At 42.2% G+C, this 20,272-nt stretch overlaps 1 protein-coding gene across 3 annotated transcripts in view; it reads right to left on the bottom strand.

The window, feature by feature from the left end:
- WDFY1 (WD repeat and FYVE domain containing 1) overlaps positions 1-20,272 on the bottom strand; it is a 43,194-nt gene that overhangs the window by 17,376 nt on the left and 5,546 nt on the right. For all 3 annotated transcript variants that reach the window (XR_005030567.2, XM_057503491.1, XM_036913844.2), the window contains exons 2-3: positions 9,153-9,220; positions 5,065-5,138 (exon numbers count right to left, since the gene is read on the bottom strand). Coding sequence is in view for 2 of the 3 variants with exons in the window: in XM_057503491.1 (XP_057359474.1) it covers positions 5,065-5,138; positions 9,153-9,220 (142 nt within the window). In the remaining variant the exon portion in view is untranslated. The remainder of the gene's footprint in view (positions 1-5,064; positions 5,139-9,152; positions 9,221-20,272) is intronic.

The raw sequence follows: 20,272 nt of genomic DNA, 5'->3' as shown, positions 1-20,272 counted from the left end.
AGACTACCAAGACCCATTACTGAAAGAGTCCTCAGCTATGATGAAAATAGGGCACTGGGTATCTCATGTAAGGGAGAAATTAGACATATTTTATATGCAAACACATGACAAAAGGAAATTTAGAGATTGTGAGTGGTTTTCTTCCCTTTTTATACTCCCGTATCTTCCAAGTTTTTATAAACCAGTACTTTATAACTTAGAAAAAATAAAAAGTATATCCTTCTTAATGAAAAAGTGAGCCTCAGCATAAAACTAGGAAGATAAAACTCAAGGAAATGCACTAATTAAGAATCTTTTGACCAGGGCTACCTGCAAAGCTCTTAACGCTCTAAGTAACATGGACATTATGAATTGTTGAGTGATCGGGTTGGAAAAAAACAAACCCACAGAGGAATATCAGTTCCTCATTCGCCACCTTGGTTTTACGAGGCACAAACATGCATCGGCACTGTATATTTACTCATCTGTATTGGGTGGAAACTCAGCCGCTGACTAATGATAAACTGGACTTCACTGTCCTTCCCACCCAAGAGCTGCATTTTATACGCTGCCCTATAACCGCAGAGTCTACCCTTGAACCAGGAGCCACAAGAAGGGTCCCTAAAGAAATAAATGTACAGCCACTGCCACCACTGGAGAGACAACCTGAGGCTTACGCTTCACGTTCTTGTTATACATGGATATGCACATCACCACGGCATTTCCCAACACTTCAAGGAGGAGGAAAGTGAGAACGCTGGCACTACCACATGATGCATGCCCAGCAGCCCCAGGCAGATGGGCACCGAGCTCCTCTCCCAACTCCACAGCCCTGTGCCACCTGCCCACTGCTGAATGAACTGCCTGGGCACACAGCCTGTCCCTTCTGCTGGCTCCTTCCTTCTTGGCCCTTACACATGCTCAATGCTTCTTATATGTTCATTTCAAATACAAAACAAACAACAGAACTCTTTTAACAATACCGCAACTTTCTTTGACCCACTTTTCGACCAAAAACTTCTCTGAACATCAGCCCGGTCACTAAATTCAGAGCCTTGAGCTCCTCATCCCCAGCCGCCCTTCAATCCGCCGCACACCACGGCACTGCCACCACGTACGGGAAGGGCTCCCCTGTGACTACCCGCTGCTGTCTAATTGCTGGACCCGAGGCTGCTTTCCTGTCCTGATCTCATCCTCTCTCTGCTGCCCCAGACGCTTCCAAGACACCTGGCTTCCATGGGCACACAGTCCTGGCTGGTGCCCCTCCTACTTTGTCCTCTCTGCTTCCTTCTCCCCTGTGGATTCCCAGGCCTCTGACCTTCCATTAAATACTGATATCCCCCAGGGGATGTGACCTTGGCCCTCTGCTTTTCCATATCTACCTGCTATCCCTAGTTGATGCCAGCCACTGCGGTGTAGTTTCCACTGACACCAAGATTCAGAGAACTCTCAAACCATCGGTCCAGACCAAACCCTTGAGGTTCGGGCTCACGCACCTAACTGTCCAAACACAACTCATCACCTTTCATTCTATGTCAGTACCTTTTCTTAGAGGGCAGCTCACCACTTGTCAGCATCCTGGCAAGAAATCGGGAAACCCTCTTAACCCTGCTGTGCATTAAACACCCCCTTCCAATCAGACACCAAGCCCTGCCGCCCAGATAGTTCCTGAAGCAGCCACCTCCTTGCCAGTACTCCCCCGGTGCTTCAGTCTCGGGCTGGGCCCTGAAATGGCCTACCTGGCGTTCCCCACGTTCAGCCTTGCCCCCCAAGCCCACCTTCCACATTCTGACCCTCAGCTGACAAAAACAGAACCCTGAGCCCCCACCCTTCCCTGCTTAATGATCCCTAACAGCTTCCCTTCCCACTGTGGTTCCTGAACACACATGACCCTAAGGTTCACCCAGAGAATTTGCTAAAATAATAGATTCCCAGGCCCCTCCCTAGTGATTCTGAAGCTATGACTCTAGCGTGGAGCCAGGGACTATGTTCCCTAGATGATACCTGACCATGGAAGCCTGAGAAAGTCTGCTCAGAGTGGAGTCTAGCTCCTTAACTCTCATGCTACGGTCAGCATTTCCCCTTCTTCCCAGTCTGGGGTCCCCACCAACACCAGTCCTAAGTGCTGGATTCATTCAGGACTCAGGCCTGGGCCCTGTCTTCTCATTCTCTCATGGAGGGTCACAGCCATCCACATAGCTTAAAAAATGCCCCGCGTGCTGAGGCCTCCTGCCTAGGCTCCCGCTGGGCTCCGAGCCTGCATATCCAAGGCCAACTTCACATCACCATCTGATGCCTCACTGTGTCCCAACTGTACGGCTAGCTCCTCAAGTCCCCTTTCCCCCTGAATGCTCCCTTCCTGCACACCTCCAACCTTTCTCTCCTCAGGAAGTGATACCACTGTCCACCCAGTGACTCAAGCCAGAAACCTGGCTATCACCTGACTTCCTCCACTTCCTCGCCTCCTCACATCCGACCTGGCGCAAGTGCATCTCAAATCCATCCGTTCTGTCCATCCTCACTGCCAGTGTCCTCCCACCCAGATGCTGCAACAGGAACCTTCCATGTCTGCTACCCCTCAATCCACTTTCCCACAAGCAGCCAGCCAGAAACATCTTTTAAAAACGTAAATTATATCATGTCATTCATCTGCTGAAAGCCTAGTAAGACCTTCCCACAGCACTGACAATGAGCCTTAACACTTCACCCAGACCTACAAGACCCTGACGGGCTTGGCCTCAGCCCATTTCACCTATGGCCTCTTGGTCCCCAGCATGGCTCAGACCATCCATCCATGATAACCTCCTCCAAGTGCTCAACCAGAGATCTTCCCCCGTCAGGTCTTCATCCATGCGTTCACTTCTGGAAAACTCCCACTGGCCTGCAGGGCTGGCTCCTTCCCACCCTTCAGGTCTCAGCTGAAATGTGGCATCCCTGGAGCAGCCTTCTGACCACCCTGTTCACTCAGGGCCACACACTGCACCTGCTCATGTCTCCATGGCACCCAGCACACCTTGCAATTTGATGTTTACTTGTATGTTGTATGTTCTTCCCACTAGACCATAAGCTCCCTGACAGTATGGACCACGCTTACTTTCTTTTCAGTCAGCCCTCTGCACCACACTGAAGCTGACTAAAGATTTGAATGCTAGGCTGTCTATGGCCTGCTCCAGCCCCCTCTTCAGGCTTAGGTGTTTGATGCTAATACGTACTTCACTACTGTTCCCTGTACACCCTGTGACTTTAAAACCTCTCTGCCTCTGTGGCCCTTCTCCACCCTCTCTGCCTCGTTAACCCTAGCCATCCTCTATGACTTGGCACATTAAAAAGCCTTCTTGAACCCTCTGGAGTGCAGCCGGCACACACCACATCTGCGGGCTCCGTGGCTGTGTTCACTGCACAGTTTACACTCAGCGAACCCCCACCAGCTAAATCTGCTTTATTGCTTCTATTCTGTAAAGCAGGGCTATTCACAGTGAGGTCTGCAGACCACTGGCCTTGATGAGAGAAGTAGAGAAATAGGAAGTGAGTGTTCAGAAACTTTTACAGCAATTCAGTATTGTTAAGACACCAAGTATGAAATCTGAGGATTTTCTCTTTCAACACTGTAATATCAGAAATATCAGAAATATCAATCCAACAAACTAAACCCAAAGCAAACAGAAGGAAGAAAATAATAAAAATAGACTTGAAATAACCAGAGAATAGGAAAAACAATAGAGAAAAAGTCAATGAAACCAAAGTTCTTTGGAAGGACCCACAAAATTGACAGCTCGAATGATGAAGAAAAAAGAAGACTCAAACTACTAAATGCAGGAAGGGGGGCAAGTAATTATTAACCTTACAAAAACAAAAAGGATTGTAAAGGGCTACTCTGAACAAGGGTATGCCAACAAGTTAGATATGCTGGATGACATGGACAAATTCCCAGGAAGACACAACAAACACTGACTGAAGAAGGAATAGAAAATCTATACCAAGTAAAGAGATTAAGCTAGTTCTCAAAAAACTTCCTGCAACAAAACAAAAAGACCAGGACCAGATGGTTTCACTAGTAAATTCTTACAGGAAGTCTCAGTCTCTTTACAACCCAACAAGCAAAAGACAGAAAGAAGAAAAAGAACAACAAGAATAAAGATATACAAATCCAAGTACATGAGAAGATGCTCAACATTAGTCATCAGGGAAATACAAATTAAAACCATAAATGCAATACCACTTGATACCCAGTAGGATGGCCATAATAAAAAACAAACAAACAAATGAAGTAACAAGTGTTGACAGTGATGCAGAGAAACTGGAACCCTTATTCATTGCTGGTGGGAATGTAGAATCATACAGCCACTTTGGAAAACAGATGTTTAAAATAGGCAAATCTCTGGACTCAGGCAGCAGATTAGTCATGGCCAGGAGCTGGGGGAAGGGGGATGGGGAGTGACTGCTAAAGTGTGTGGGGTTTCTTCGGGGGAGGAGGGCAGTGATGAAAAATGTTCCAGAATTAGAAAGCGTTAATGGTTGCATAATCTTGTGAATATACTTAAAAAACCACTGAATTGCACAATTTAAAAGGGTGATTTTTATGGCATATGAATTTTATCTCAATGAAAAAAAGAAATGTATGTATACACATACCCACAAAAATACCAATATATAATAAATTGAAAATTTAAATATCTAGTCCATTGTCAAAGATAGTTTGAAAAGCATTGAAGACCTGGTCACACACACACACACACACACACACACACACACACACAGGCTCTCCACCGCAGTCTCCCTGCCCGAGCCTCCCTTCCAGTTCAGGGAAGGGCTGCCACGGGTCTCATATTCACTGCAGTGAGGCTGTGCTTTGTGGGCTAGCCTGAGCACCAAGCCATCAGTCAGGACAGCATTCTGCGTTCCATGGAACTAGTTTAAAATTAAGTACTAATTAAAATTACTCCATTTTTGGGCCCAGTATCTATAAGTAGTTAAACATTTTTTATGCCAAACAAACAGGCATCCATTGCTAACTTTATTTAAACCGCCCAATGGGAGTACACACGGGGTGGTCAACATTAAGAATATTCTCTGGAGGCTACCTACCATTACGGCTCCGTTATCCTGGCCCACAAATATCCGTCTGCTATCATGATGGTAAGCCATAGCAGAGCAAGGAGCTGCCAGGAAGACAAAGAGCACATTACCAGCAAAGCTAAGCATTTTAAGTCATTGTTCATACTACGTTATCAAAAGGAACTATACAAGTGAGGTTTAAAGAAGAGAGCGAAATGTTTGGTAAAAAAATGATTGAAGATTGAAAATGTTATTAAATTGCTTTCTGTTGTTTTAGTTTAAAATTCCTACTTAAAAAACTTTCTAAATTGTTTTTATAACTTTGCGTGAAGCAAGCCAGCATGAAGTTTTATCTGATTGAAACTCCTACCTCTGGGCTGGTAAGGTCTGGGAACCAGCGCGTATAGTGGGTGATCTGCTACCCAAACTCAACAGGTCATCCTGCCTCTGCCCCCATGATGAACTGGTGGAAGGAGGGGTTCCCAGCACCAGAATTTCCACTCCATGGCACATGTGAGCAAGCTAGGAAAGCTATTTGGGGATTACTTTTTATCCCAATGGTCAAAAAATGTTCGCTTTTGCAATGAAGCATGCACATCACCCCAGTCTGTAGTAACTGGAGTTGTGAGGCACAGACACATGTCCTTGTCCACAACAGTGTATGTGACAGGGATAGCACGTGTTGCTTCTCACATATCTCTCTCCCAGAGAGCACAGGCCAGAAAATGAGTTTCAGAAAGGGGGGACTCTACATGGCCTCTTTCTGCTATGAATCAAAACTAAAGTGATTTAGAAAATGGAACATTTGGCAAAAGAAATGTTCAGGTTTACTTCAGCCTGAAGAATTCCTAATTGACCTGGAATAACCACAACAAGGAAATACAGGGCAGGAAAGAAATGAAACAAATTAGTTTATTTTGAAATAAAACAACTTATAAAAAAGTAAAAGAAAGAAAAATCTTGTAAATGAAGTCATTTAAAATAGTTTAAAATTCTCTCTCTCCAATGGGCTGACATTCTCCACTGAAGGAAGAAAGTAAACGTTAATACTGGATTGCACCCAAAGACAAAAATACAGCTAGTTGCGTGATCCGCTATATAGAGACTGTACCGGCAGCATCCAGAGAGACAACTAGCTGAAAGGCAGGTCCCATAACTGTCTGAGGGACACAAACCATTTAGAGGTGAGTACAAGCCTATATGCCCTTATCCACCATGTTGATGTTGGAGACTGCAAAGAATATTCAAGTTTAAGAACTATAACCACAAACATCTATGGTATCTTCATACAAAGATCTCTGTTATAATCATGTATAGAATTCTCTTTGACAGATAAAGTCACACTGTAATTTCAAAAATTGTCATCATTTTTGCTGACTTTTCAGTTGGTACTAAACCTTAATGCTTTTGTTTTAAGCCTCCTTTCAATTCTTATTATGCTCAACCCTGTAACAGCTGTAAATAAATATGCAAAATGTCTCATTTGTGCAAAGACTACACTGTGCTAAGTAATTTTATAAGTCTAGAGAATTCTTACACTAAAAAAGAAAAAAAAAAGCTTCCCTAGATTATTTGTTTTATATATAAAGATGTTTTGATTTTTTTTCCTTAGAAAGGAATCTTAGTGAGAAAAAAAAAAATTTTTTTAAGTTTGGACATTTAGTTTTATAAATAAGCCAAACACAAATCATCTTTCAAGTCAGTGGCCTTTTAAAAAGGTATCATTGCAGTCCAAAATCATATGCTTATAACTCTAGTTTGATAAATAAATAAAGTTTTTTGGAATATAGCCACTCTCGTTTAGGGATTGTTTATTGGCTTTTGTGCTTCAATGGCAGAGTTGACTAGTTGCCACACAGATTGGCCCTCGAAGTCTAAATATTTAATATCTGACCCTTTGCAGAAAAAGTCTGTGGACATACCCCGTAACTGTGATGGGTAGCACAGCGTGGGAAGCAGACAGGGGGACTGGAATTCTAACCACAAGCAGTCGGGTTAACCCCTCTGGCCTCAGTTTCCTCATCTACTAAATGGTGAAAGTATCACCTACTTTGCCTAGCTATTGTGATGATTTCATAAAATATTTTTTAAAAAGGTATAAGGCATATAGTAGATACAGAAACTAAGAGTTACCTTTTCTCTGCAGCTAAAGCAGACTCTGAAAGTTCCTTCTGTTATGTGAGCAGACATTGCAAACAGTAACTGGAGTACATACAGCAATGTACTAAGGTCTAGCGTACTGATCACTGTTAGGTCACAGGGAAAAGTTTAAAGTGATGGATGACCACTACAATGTCCTAAATTGGGTAATCTGCAGTTTTTAGAACCAACACAGCACTTTTCTTCTCATATTTTGGATTTAATTTTAAAATAAAAGTAATTTTAAGGCAGACAAGCAATTATTTTTCATCATTTATTCATTCTGTTTTCTTCTGGCAGCATTCTTGCAGTTTTATCAGAGGAAGGCAATAAAGGAGCATCAGGAAACAACAAGCAAATATGTGTAGGTACAAACGTGTTGGCCACCCACAGCAGAGACGCTGAGCCTGTTCCTTCTAGTTTTTACGGGTCTTTCCAGCCATGTGTTCTGGGAGCAGCTTTAGGAGGATACAGGTAAGCTAAGTTAGCAAGGGATGGCAACAGAGCCAAAGCCATGCACCCCAGACCTAAAAGCCAAGGAAGACTGCACGCTTGCTTATACTGCAGGCATGGGAGAGAAACTCATTACAAAGCTGTGGAGGAAATATAAGCTGAGGAGTAACTGAACTAAATCCAGGACGAAATCCACCTGAGTCTCTCTCTCTCTCCTATGAACAGGAACTCCAGGTTTGAGGACTTGAGTTTAAGCTATGGCCAAAACACTACATGTGGGGGGAATCTTTATACCAGTGGGTCAAAAAGCCTACTTCATGTTCACTGAATGATTATCAGGACAGAGCGTTGACCAGCCTACCCGAGCTGTGAGCAGCAGGTAGAACAGATGAAATCCTGATTAACTACTGAGTTTTGTGAAAATAATTAAAGGATCCAAACACTGCCTGCACGTTGGAATATATGTACAAAGGAGAAATTGCTAGCCAGGAAAGGAGGTGCTTGGAGGATAACTCAAACTGGTTATATGGCATCTGCTAAATAATTTGGCTGTTCTGTGTTTATACTCTACTGCCTCTGGAGTAACTTTGAAGCAAGCTCTGATCGGTGTCAACAATGTCTGCAACAACTGGCAAGAGATGTTTTGGAAAGTATAATGGTCTTCAGTAGTAAGAAGATATCCAGCTTGCCCCTAAACCCTTTCTCTTCTCCTAGGGGCTTCTCTGAATATTGAGACCCTTAACAGATGAAAAACCCTCATTAAGGACTAAAACCTCAAGGAAACGAGCAGCGATGCTGCCTTCCAGGTGGCTAGTTGAGGTAGCAGGATTCAACCCCAGCTTGGGACTGGGTGGTGTCCAGATACCCTCCGCAAGGCTTTCTTTTCCAGCAAGGATGGACAAAAGGGGTAGGAGAGAAAGAAGGCAATGCTTAGGTTTACATGAAGGGCTAGAATTTAAATCTAATTTTGTGTCACTACAATTCCAGGCTGTTTTAAAATCCCAGTGCAAACTTTACCTTGAGATAAACTTTTAACTTTACCTTAAAGGTTTATTTTTAGAACGTATTTAACTACTGAGAAAATTCTCTACTTAGCAGGTGTTGCACCTTGGACCACGTACCTCAAGAGTACCCGGGGGCTGTGCAAAGGTTGGGCAAGGGCTGGTGATGAGGGCATAGGAGTGTACAGAGCCCGTGTTTAGTGTCCATATCAGCTACTACTAAGCACAAAGTCACAAGCAAAAAAAAAAACCCACAAAGGAAAACCTGGGTAGGGGGAGGGGTATGCCCTTTTCCTTTTCTTTTTCCCAGTTTTTTACTCAAATTTGCTTCAGTTAAAGCCAGTAGACCCAACTTCCTTTGTAAAAGAAAGAGTTTTCCTACAGTTCAGCCCAGCCTGTAGGAGGTATTAGGCAACTAAAACACTCATTTTGAAATCTAGCACTTTTTAATCAGACATTTTGCAATTTAAATCATCAAAGATGTCAGACACATTTTCCTCAAGTGTAATCAGTTCAGCTACTCACAGGCCATTGTGTGGTAAATGCTGGGCCAGTACTGACCGCTGTCTCTTTTCAACCATACTCGGATGGTTCTGTGGAGAAAAGAAAAAAAGGGTTGTCTTTCATAATTTTATCTTCTTTTGTGCTCCAGGAAACTTACTCTTTTTATTTTCAATACTATTGCTCAACTGACATTATAAAGTCAACCAATTGGGCAAATTAGACAAATACAGACACACAATATATAGTATATTACATATGGTACATATATGTACACATATTATATAAAGTTACATATAGTGTGACCACATGTGGTAAGTTACACAGTAGCTAGGAGTCAGGATTTCCAATAATTTTAGTAACATGGGAAACGTTCATTATATAATAACATACAAACAAAACTGAAAACTATCAACTGCTTTTCTTGGTAAAAACAAATTGTGTAAACTTGGTTGCTTGACGTCTGAGCTAAATGAGGAAACTAGTAGATATAAGTGCAAAAAGCCTGTGGAAAGCTGGGAGTTGCAAATACAAAATGAGCCCACGCTGCTGCTCACTGACCGCCGACTCCCAGTCCTGACACCCCTGGAGGAAGCCAGTCCACGCCAGGTCTCTGGGCCTCTTTCATCAGAACACACACAGGGAGGAGAGTGAGGATATCCTGCACACGGGCAGGAAAATGACAAGATGACTAAAATAGCCTGGTTTAATATGGTGGCTCATCTCCTCAGAAGAACAATGAGCAACACCGAGATGCTCCACTCACACCTCAAAGCTCTGGGCCTCCTCCTCGTCGGGGTCCCCAGACACCCACTGCCTCTTCAGCAGCAGCTGTGCTCCGCCCTGCAAAGACTCCCAACTTTCTCACTGTCCCTTACTGTCAGCTCTGTCACGATCCCTCCTGTATTTCTAACAGCACACAGCCAGCACAGACCTAAGCCTAAACCTTTACAGCCCTGACCTAAAATACATTAGAACCAAGTGTTGACAGTATGGGTTTCCATTGCGTCTTAAGTTCAAGACAGTAAGACTGATCACTGAGGATAAAAATCAGAAGAGTGGTTTCTGCTCGGGAGCAGGAGAGAATGCAAAGGGCTATGGGGGAACTTTCTAGGGTGACGGCAAGGCTCCGGGGAGCTGGTTACATGGGTGTGTGCTTCCCACAGAACCTGTCCAACTGTAATTAAGATTTATCCAATCACTGTACATAATTAGGCTGCAATTAAATAAAATAAAGACTAGATGTTGACTTTCCTTCGTCCAAGTAAATAAGACGGCCTTACAGCATTGTGGGCATGGCACCATGGTGTATGTGACCTGTACACTGTTGTTTGTGCCACATGCCTTCTTCCAGCTCTGCTGGCTGGTCACAGTGCAAAATGCCAAGGTGAATCGCTCCGTCTTTCTCTACATCCTACACCTGATCACAACTGGCTGGACTAGAAATGGGTGTCTGACTCTACCTGGATCAATTGGTTCCTTCCTTGGGCAACTGGAAACCAGACAAAGAAAAATAGCTTCCATTATGTCTCCAGTAGTTGAAATGGCTGTTTCTGGTGGTATGTTTGCAATTTGGACTGGAGAATTGTGCATCAAAAAAAGGGAAGGAATGAAGCTGACCTACGGAAAGAAGCAGAAATGAGCTGAAGAGTCCGGGTGGAGAGTCTCTTAGAGCAGCTGCTCTGAGGCCAAGTCATTGCCCTAGACTCGGGTTCTGTGGCAGACAGCCCAGCATCCTCACCATAAACACCCTCAGGAGCTTACGCCAGCCCAAGTTATTTCTGTTATTTGCAGCCAAGCAGGTACTAACATACTATGCTTGCATGAGACACCATGAAGAGCCCTAAACACAGGCTCCTCATTCAAGCACTACGAAACAAGCTCCTACATAACAAGGGTCGCAAGACAACACAATCAGGCAGACTTTTGTATGGCTTTCTGAGATACTTATATTGTGACAGGAAGTTCCAGAAAGTTCAATTTCATATCCAAAATTAAAAGAGAGAGAGGGAGATCAGATGAAAGCATATATGAACAGGCCTATAATTTTCAATTTGTAATTCAACATCTTAAATTAAACTTTAACAGTCTTTGAGGTAATATTTAAACCACTCTGCAATCATTTGTGGGTTTTTGGTTACTGTTCATGATTACTGGGCTCTTTTTTCACAAACCTCAGAGGTTAAAACTTTTTCATGATACGAATCTTTCAAGTTTGGGAACATTTAAATCAAGTTATGAAAAGTACTCAGTGGGAAAATGTTCAGGATATAATGGTAAGTGAAAGTGCTATACAAAAACTGGTAAATGCAGTATGAAACCAACTTTATTTTAAAATCTGATCAAACCTCTTCATCCAACTTCCAATTAATAGGAAACACAGAGGAGCACAATCACCACCACAACAGTGGTACATTCAGCAAAAAGCAAGACCACTGAAAATTCTACAGACAAGTGACTCAGTTTCTTCTACAAATAATTTGCAAGGGGAGAAAATTAGAGATGGAGGAATATGGTTGATGAGGTTTAAGAGACATAACAAGCAATCACAATGTGCAGACTTACTTGGATCCTGATTCAATCAAACTGTGAAATATACACATTATAAAACAACTGAAAATATGAATACCAACTAGGTATTTGATGATATTAAAAAATACTGCTCATTTCTTCAGGTGTGATAATGGTGTGGGAGATTTTTGCTTATGCATTTGTTGAGAAGCAACAATTCCTAAATATGACACTGGCCCTCGTTCTCTGTCCTCAGCATGCCCACCACGGTCTGGCCCTTATCACACCTGTGCAGTGCAGCCCCCTCTCAGGTTACCTGGTGAGCTCTTCCCTCTGGCCCACCTTAGGCATGTCAGCTACCAGCTACACCTCTAAATACATCACACATCCCACTGCTCAGAGCCCACCAGTGGTTGGATGTCTCAAATCAGGGGTTTAACCAACACACTTAGTGCCTCTGACTCTCTGACCTGGGCCCTGAGTGGCCAGCCTTCCATGCCCCAAACACATGAGGAGCTCAGGTTATGTGCTAAGCTCTCCCCCAACCCGGCCACCCTACCAGGACGTTTTCTTGCAGGCAGAAGTTTATCTGGGCATATAGCAGAATGGATACCATGTCAGCATGACTCCCTCACCTAAAATAGTCAGTAGAAGCTTCTAACAACTGTCCATAAGCCTGTATTACTAATAGGACATTACATTATGTTGATGATATTTTATGTTACTTAATAAAGAATGCTTATGGATATACTTCATTACTTATATTCAATTTAGGGGATGAAGCCAAAGGATTGTAATAAGTTAAAGGCCAACTTGCAGTTAAGCATTAAGTCAGCTCAAGGCCTCCACTCCACTTCCAGAGACACAACCGCAAAGGCCAAAGCACCTGAAGTTCAGGGCGTCGCCAAGTGCTTTGTTAATAAGCTCCCTGGCCCTCAGTCACGTAAGGACCACAACGGGGTTAAACCTGCTACCTACCTACCTGTTTGTTCTTCTAAGGGTCTGACTGACACATTCTAAAACCCCGTCAAATCCACCCCAAAAGTTTGGGTCATGAGTGCGTAGGCAGCTCAATGAAGGACTCAGTGGCCATGCGCTTCCCCGTGTCCTCTTGAAAGAAGAGCAACACTCAGAGAGCAGAGAAGTCGGCCACGAGGGGGGACCTGAAAGGTTATTTCATCCATCCAATCACCTGACCTGGAAAAGCCACATTTTCATTTCATGCAGCTTTAGAATGACATTTAAACTAGCCCAAGGTCAAAATGGACAGCACCAAGACCCCCCACATTTTTTAAATACAGCATTATGTCCTCTGGAGCACAACCATCAGTCCTACAGTGTGGTCTGCACGCAGCCGACACACTAGGAAGCTGGCAAAATTCTCTCATGAGATGTTTCATTTGAAGATTGTTTATCACATCCAGGCTGAGAAAAGACCCTCCTGCTTGGGAATCAGGTTCTAAATTAGGCACTTGACTTCATGGTTGGCTCTACCTCTCGTTCACACCTTCTATCTGGAATTCCCTTCCTTCTCTTTTTCAAGCCATACATACTCTTTCCCTTCCATAGACAATGCTAAACTCTCCAATTCCTAGATTAAATGAAAACAATGGTAAGTTTAGCCCCTAACACTCCACAGCTCTCAAGAACTTACATATTAAACAAAGTTGTATAATTTCTATTAAGTAACATAGGAATTTGTTTTATCTTGTGTTCAGCATGTCTTATTTGGTTAAACAAATGGTTGGAAAAATGGGCTGCTTATTTTTAAAAATTCACAAATTCCACAGATCAAAAAATTTACTATTCAGTAACTTGGAAGCAGACTCTACTATTCAATAAATTGAAAACAACACAGCACAGTTTAGTAACATTTTACAGGAATAAATTATTAAAAATTCTAGGATGCTACTAATAAACCATATAATCACCAGTGTTAAGATCAGATGGTTTTATTTACAAAAAGCAGTTTCTCTTGTTTAGATGAGTATCAAAGCTGCTCCTTACACTGAGATAAAATAAAACAGCTTAACTTATCTTTACTATTTTGACATGTTTATGCCCACTCACCTAAACTCATTTTATGTTTTTCTTGCTGTTTGTTCTACCCCTTTTTCTAGTGGGTGGACTTTCATATTCCAAGACTATGCCAATCTGAAAAAAAAAGTCTTTCCTTAAAACCAAAACCTTAGAAATATGTTCACCTTTGCCAGCCTCAATTTTTAAATTATTTTAAACAATAGTCTGATATTTTTCCAAAAAGTACTTGGAAAGGAAATGTGTCATTTTTTTTGGAGACATATAAATGTTTTCCAAACATTATGCTACTATTCCTGTGGAGGGCTCTACCATTAATCTCCTTTGCCCTCCTAGCTAGGGACCAATGAACTTACATGTAGCTGCACTATTTCCCACAGATAGATGAAAACAGATATTTCTATGTAAGACTGTAATGTTAAGACATACATAACCACACTGCATGTACAACACTGATATCACCTACCTGTCTACTGTTCAGCATGGCGGACGATCCACTTATTTTCTAGATAAATGAAGCGCCAAGTTGGATTTTTTTTATTTTAAATACTTCAGACTGAAATGTGTTATGTATTGCTGTGCACAAGTGCAAAGGAACAGCTGAATACAATAATAAAATGCTATCTCCAAGGTTCTCACAATTTTTGTCAGATTTATAAGTCAGAACAAACTTTTCGGCAAGGTTTTTATTCCATTTAGTGAGAAACGCATTTCCTGCATATTAAGAGTAATAGTGACAACAGCAATGATAAATTGATTTAGGAATTCCAGGCTTGGCAATCCGAAAAAACTAATAGGAAAAACAAACTACACATTTTTAAGAGAGTTCACATGAGCAGGATCCAAAGGAGTAAAAATTGGGGAAAATTTGTTAAATAATGACACAGGCTAATAACATATTAATTCAATAGCTTATACAGCCATTAAAAAGTTATGAAGACCATGGAACTGTGAGAAAACGTTTATGAAATGGAAATTTTTTCTAAAAGCATAATATAAATTACATAATTCAATTCCCTAACTATGCACGTCAGGCTGGGCATGGCAGGTAGGGAAGCTGGTGGGGGCAGGCGGAGGAGAGGAGACGGGACGCACACTTTGGAGGCAGAGGCTGACCCTGGCTCCTCGCTGGGGGTCCTGGAGCAGCTGCTAAGTGGTGGAACAGAGGCGCCGGCCTCCCACTCAGTAAAGCACTAACAAGAAGCCAGTAATCAAACCACCCCTCAGAAGCCCTGAGGCACTTAAGGACTTATTTTGTCTGATTTTTTTCAACTGCAGCTATCTAAAATGCTATAGGTAAAACCTGTCCACTGCCTAAGAATGTGTCCGTTAAATCATTGCCACTGAGAGCAAATAAGGCTAAGGAGTAAACTAGGAGTCAGACTTCAGCTCTGGGGCAACAGCAGGCATCAGAATCAGAGGCAACTTCAGGCAGGTGCAAGCCGCTGTTTTTCAGTAAGGCAGATTCTCAGAGACTCTGAAGATCCCCCCACTGAGGACTATGCTGCCTCATGCGGTGGATCCAGCCTGCGTCTGAAGCGTGTTCCACTTCCACAGTCCGTTAGGAGATCCAGTGCATCCAGGGAGGTCAGTGCAAAGGGTACAGGAAGCCGAGGTCCAACAAGAAGACGGGACGTGGCTGGACACTGGACTGGAGGCACTGGGAGAACTGGACTTTGAGAATATCAATCCCTAGGAACAGAGCACAGGGGGCAGAACTAGACAAAGAAATCAGTTGCAAAAAGGCACTGGACTCTCGGGCTTGAAAGATACAAGGCAATAAACCAAGCTTCTGCATAAAGGTGCCCCTGCTTAGCTTCCTGACAGCAGCAAACTACAGCGTCAGGTAACACCACTTCCTGTATTCTCCACGCACATGAGGATTCAAGAAAAGCTTGTGGTCCCTTGAGAACATGATGCCATATCCTCAAGGCTAAGATGACAGCCAAGACCCTCCTAGTAAGGCAGAAGCAGCAAAAGAGAAGGTTCTAAAATCAAACAAACCAACATCAGTGCTGAATCAGATTTTCCAACTCTGTTTAGTTGTTTTGTCCAATTTTATTGCTCTCTTAGCAGAAGATGATGAAAACTGACATTTCAAAACATTACAAAAGTAAATAAATCAAGCAAAGCAGCTTTATTTGGTAAATAATAGGACTTTTTTTTTTAAAGCCTTTTCAAAAAATTTTACATTTTATCCTCCAAAGCAGTAATTTCTAAACAATAAAGAAGCATTATTTTTTCCCCCAAAGAAATCCAAAGTGTAGAGAAGTTTGGGTCTAACTTCAAAGCTCTCAGTTCAAAGAAATCCTGACTTCTGTGCTAAATAGGAACAGTGGTACTAATAAAAATCTCTCACTACCTCCAGGTTTAATCTGGTTGAGCTCGCCTACAGTAAATAATATAACATGTAAGTGCTTATGGCAGTAAATTGCAAAAATGTGCCCATTACTTGACCTCTCCCTACATCCATGGCCTTTACAATGTGCGCCTCTTCCCATCAAGAGCTGACATCTATTTCTCTGACCCTTGAATCCGGGCCAGCTTGACTTGTCTCAGCCAATGGAATGCGCCTATAGTGAAGGAGGGTTCGGTCCACGGAGAGGCCCCCTCCTGGAAGCCCAGCACAGTAAGTGACAAGATGAGTTAGCCTGATGGAGGATGAGAGGGCACATGGAAGGGAGCCCAGCTATCCCAGGTGAAGCTACCCTCCCCACCAACCTGCAGCCAGCTAACCCTGAAACATGTGGAAGGGACCAGGTAAGATCAGCAGGGCTGGTACCCGGGTAAACCTGGCTGTGGCCAGAGGACTGTCCCCATGACCTACAGGCTCCTGAGCAATGATAATACTTGCTGTTCTGAGCCACTGAAATTGGGGTGGTTTGTTTACATAGCAAGAGAGCTAAATAACACCACACTCCCTGCTTCCAAAATAGTATACCTTTAAGAATACTTAAGAATCTGACCTTAAAATTAAAAATAGCTGGGCATAGAAGCCACAGGGCATAAATCTGCAAAGAAGTAAAAAGCTAACCTTTTCAAACAATATGGCCTCTCTCTCACTTACCAACTTTACATTTCCCTGTATGGCCCCGGAAGATGACTGGTTAGCCAGAGACGGGTAAGATTCCTCAAGGGAGGAACAACCTAAGACAGGCACAGTCGCAGGGGGGTCATCAGGTGAGAAATTGGGGATCAACAGAGGTGAGGCTTAGAACCTCACCCCCCCGTTCTGAGAGAAATCTTCTGCATCCGTGGATGTTTTGTTGCCCTTGTCTAGCTTGGATTAACACATAGTCTACAGGCACACACCTGATCATCTACATTTGCTCTCTTACAGCACTAAACTATGTTTTCTACCTTTATCTTGCATCTACCTACCACTTCAGCATTTTATTTAAAATAATAATAATAATAATAATAATAATAATAATAAGGGAGAATTGTGGGATTCACATATAAATCAAGTATAAAAATCAAATGAATATTCGTATCTGACCTGATTGTTTGTAGTTCATAATGCATGATCAAAACTGAAAGTTTCTGTGATGACTGCCCTTGTACTGTTCACCATGTAAGAACCTTTTCACTATGTAAGAATTTGTTCACCATGTAAGAACTTGTTCATTGTGCTTCAGAAGATCGGAGACTGATGAGAATTAGGCTTGGGGTGGATTAATGATTGTGCATTGAGTCCCCTGTACAGAATTTTACTGTTGTTAACTGTTAACAACCATTTGATCAATAAATATGAGAGATGCCCTCTCAAAAAAAAAAAAAAAGAATTAAAAATAAAGATAGCATTTGGCATTTACTGAGTGCCAAGGATTTCAAAGTACTTAGCAAACAAATTAAGTCCACTTTAACTTTTAACTAAATATAAACTTCAATACATAAATCACTTCGCACAGATGTTAGTTTGAATCCCAGGAAACTGGAGATGTTACAATGAAAGCATAAATGAAGTTATCACTCTTAATTAAATATTGCTCAATATTTTTCATCCTGTTTACCAAGGATAATAATTCTGTGTGTTCTCTTACCTTATAGATACATAAAAAGCAAACTAAAAACCACAATTCTGATTAAAAGCATATTTATTCCAGGGAATTAGCCTGTGATTTGTTCAAAGATCTGCCTGGTGATCAGAATAGATAGAGCGGTTCCTTTCATTTCTTCTAGCCCTTTTGTTTGACTCCCTCAAAGAGGTGATTAAAAGCAAGTTGAAAATGTACTTGAGGAAATCACCAAGTCTCCAAGGCCTCATTGACTTAAGCTATAATATAGTGGGAGCAGCAACAGATCTGAAAGCATGACTTTTCTTCTAAAAAGCACTGGCTCTCAAACCGGGAGACATCTGGTGGGAGTTATGATTAATATCATTTTTTAATCTATAACTCCATAAGAACATACATTTGGGTTCAATGCCTATTATTTCCCAGTATGATTACCTTGAAAATCATGCCCACACTTTGATTCAAGTAGCACACAAGTGTTTCTGTAAAATCACAAGGCCACATAGTAACCTCGCCTGACATACCAGCATTTCTGAAATCAGATCTTTTTAAAAATGTCTCAAAAAAACACCCTCATCATCTCAGAACACTAAATTAAAACAATTTTACTGCCTTTAAACTGTAAATTGATGTAGAGGGATGGTTCAATTCAGCAATGAAAAAGAGAATACAGAGTATAGAACATGTTGCAAAGTAAGCCAAAGGCCTGATTTCTTTTAAACTCTGAACAAGAAGTAAGTTTGAAGAAATCTGACATTCCGGTAACTCTTAGGGCTGCTGATACTATTTCACATCCTGTGAATCACCAAACATTTCTGTTACCTACAGCAAAAGATATTTTTCCCTAGTGTGACAGAAGCTCCTGAGGCTACAGCCAAAACTGTGTAATTCCGGTAGCCTGGGTGGTTTCCCTAACATTCAGATGTTAGCCTAGAAGGGAGAGGAAAGGATACGGCCCTCAGTGGAATCTGTTCTTATCAAATAAATAGCAGCTTCCTTCCAGCCAAGTCTACTGAACTCTGCCCTCTTCGTTCCCGCTGTAGAAAGTCTTTCTCCTTTGGTGACATAGGGTGAAAATGCTCGACATTTATTGAATTGATTACCTAAATGAAAGGCAGTGAAACCAGCCTCTTTTTACACAGGAGAATCAGATCAGCTGAGAAAAAATTAGATTTCCATCCCTTTCTGCAGTCTAAGGAAGGAACCCTGGGCAGTTTCCAGGGCCCCTGATAACAATGACTCTCTGACTGCTCTGACTTTGTCACAGGAAGATTTTCATCCTGAGGAAGGCCTCCCGCATGGCATCCACACCAGCCCCTAAAGGAATGATGCCTCTCCACAAGCCAGATGGTGGTTCTCTACCTGCAGATGTTTCTGTCTAATTTGAACCAATCCTGCTACCTTCACTCTATTTTTTCACTGTTAGCATCAAAATGACTTTTTGTGACCTCTGTGCCGCCAAGAAGGCTCGAAGCCATCACAACCGCAGAGGAGCAGGAACGATCTAGACAAGATGCAGTCAAAACAGGGTCCATGCAACACTATTTCTTGCCTTAACCAAAAAAAAAGGCTCAAACTCTATCCATAGCCCAGAAGTCTTGAAACACAAAGTTAAACTAACCCCAGGGAAGCAGTACTAAGGAGAAGTAGCCTATTTTTCAGTTGTTTCATGTTTAACCTGCTGTGTGACCCACGGAGTGAGGAGTCTGGGAGGCTCACTCTTGGTTTCCTCTGGACTTCGCTCCACAGCTTTCCCTTCGCTGACGCGTCCTTTCATTGTAATAAACCATGGCCACGGGGAAGCCCATACAGTGGCAGTCCTCCCAGTCAGTCATGAACCCAGGGGTGGCCTTGGAGCCCCTAACACAGCAGGGCAAGGATTATTTATAAGGGAAAACAAATGACTGATCACTTCCAGCTACGCCAGATTTCCTCCTAAGGGTGACACTTAAAAACCAGGTTGTTCATTTAAGATTGTTTCCGTGTGTACAGTTGGTAAATATACAATTATTCCCTGAAACCATTTTAACATGCTCCAATGTCTAAAAGGAAACAGTGACTTCGAAGTGACTAGATATGGAAATGATACAAAGGCATGACTCAGTTATAAGAATTTAGGTTTGTAAGTGACCCCCAGAATGACTATGTCCTATTCAGAAAGGAAAAATTTTATTTTATTTACCCACACACACACACACACACAGAGTAAGCAGACATCTTCAGCTTTTGGTGAGATCAAAGCAATAAATGGAGAAAAAATGGAAATGAAAAAAATAATCACCAACGCATATGTAGTGCTTTGTCTATGGGGGCACAGTTCAATGTGCTCTGCATATTCACTCAGCCACTTCTTACAAAACCCTACGAGGCAGGTTTATTATTATCTCCATTCTGCAGATGAGAAAAGTATGATACAGACAGTAAGTAACCTGTCCAAGGTCACATGGCTGGAATGCAAACTCAAGTATTCTGGATCCAGAATCTGTTTTTGAATATGTTATAAAAAGAAAATGATCATAAAATAAAGACCACACCAAAACAGAAGAGTAAGGGGACTCCCATCCAGACTTCCTGCCTTCT

Source organism: Manis pentadactyla, chromosome 6, assembly GCF_030020395.1.
Source record: "Manis pentadactyla isolate mManPen7 chromosome 6, mManPen7.hap1, whole genome shotgun sequence".
NCBI lineage: Eukaryota > Metazoa > Chordata > Mammalia > Pholidota > Manidae > Manis > Manis pentadactyla.
The sequence above is the reverse complement of the archived record's forward strand: the minus strand, read 5'-3'. Positions and strand labels throughout refer to the sequence as shown.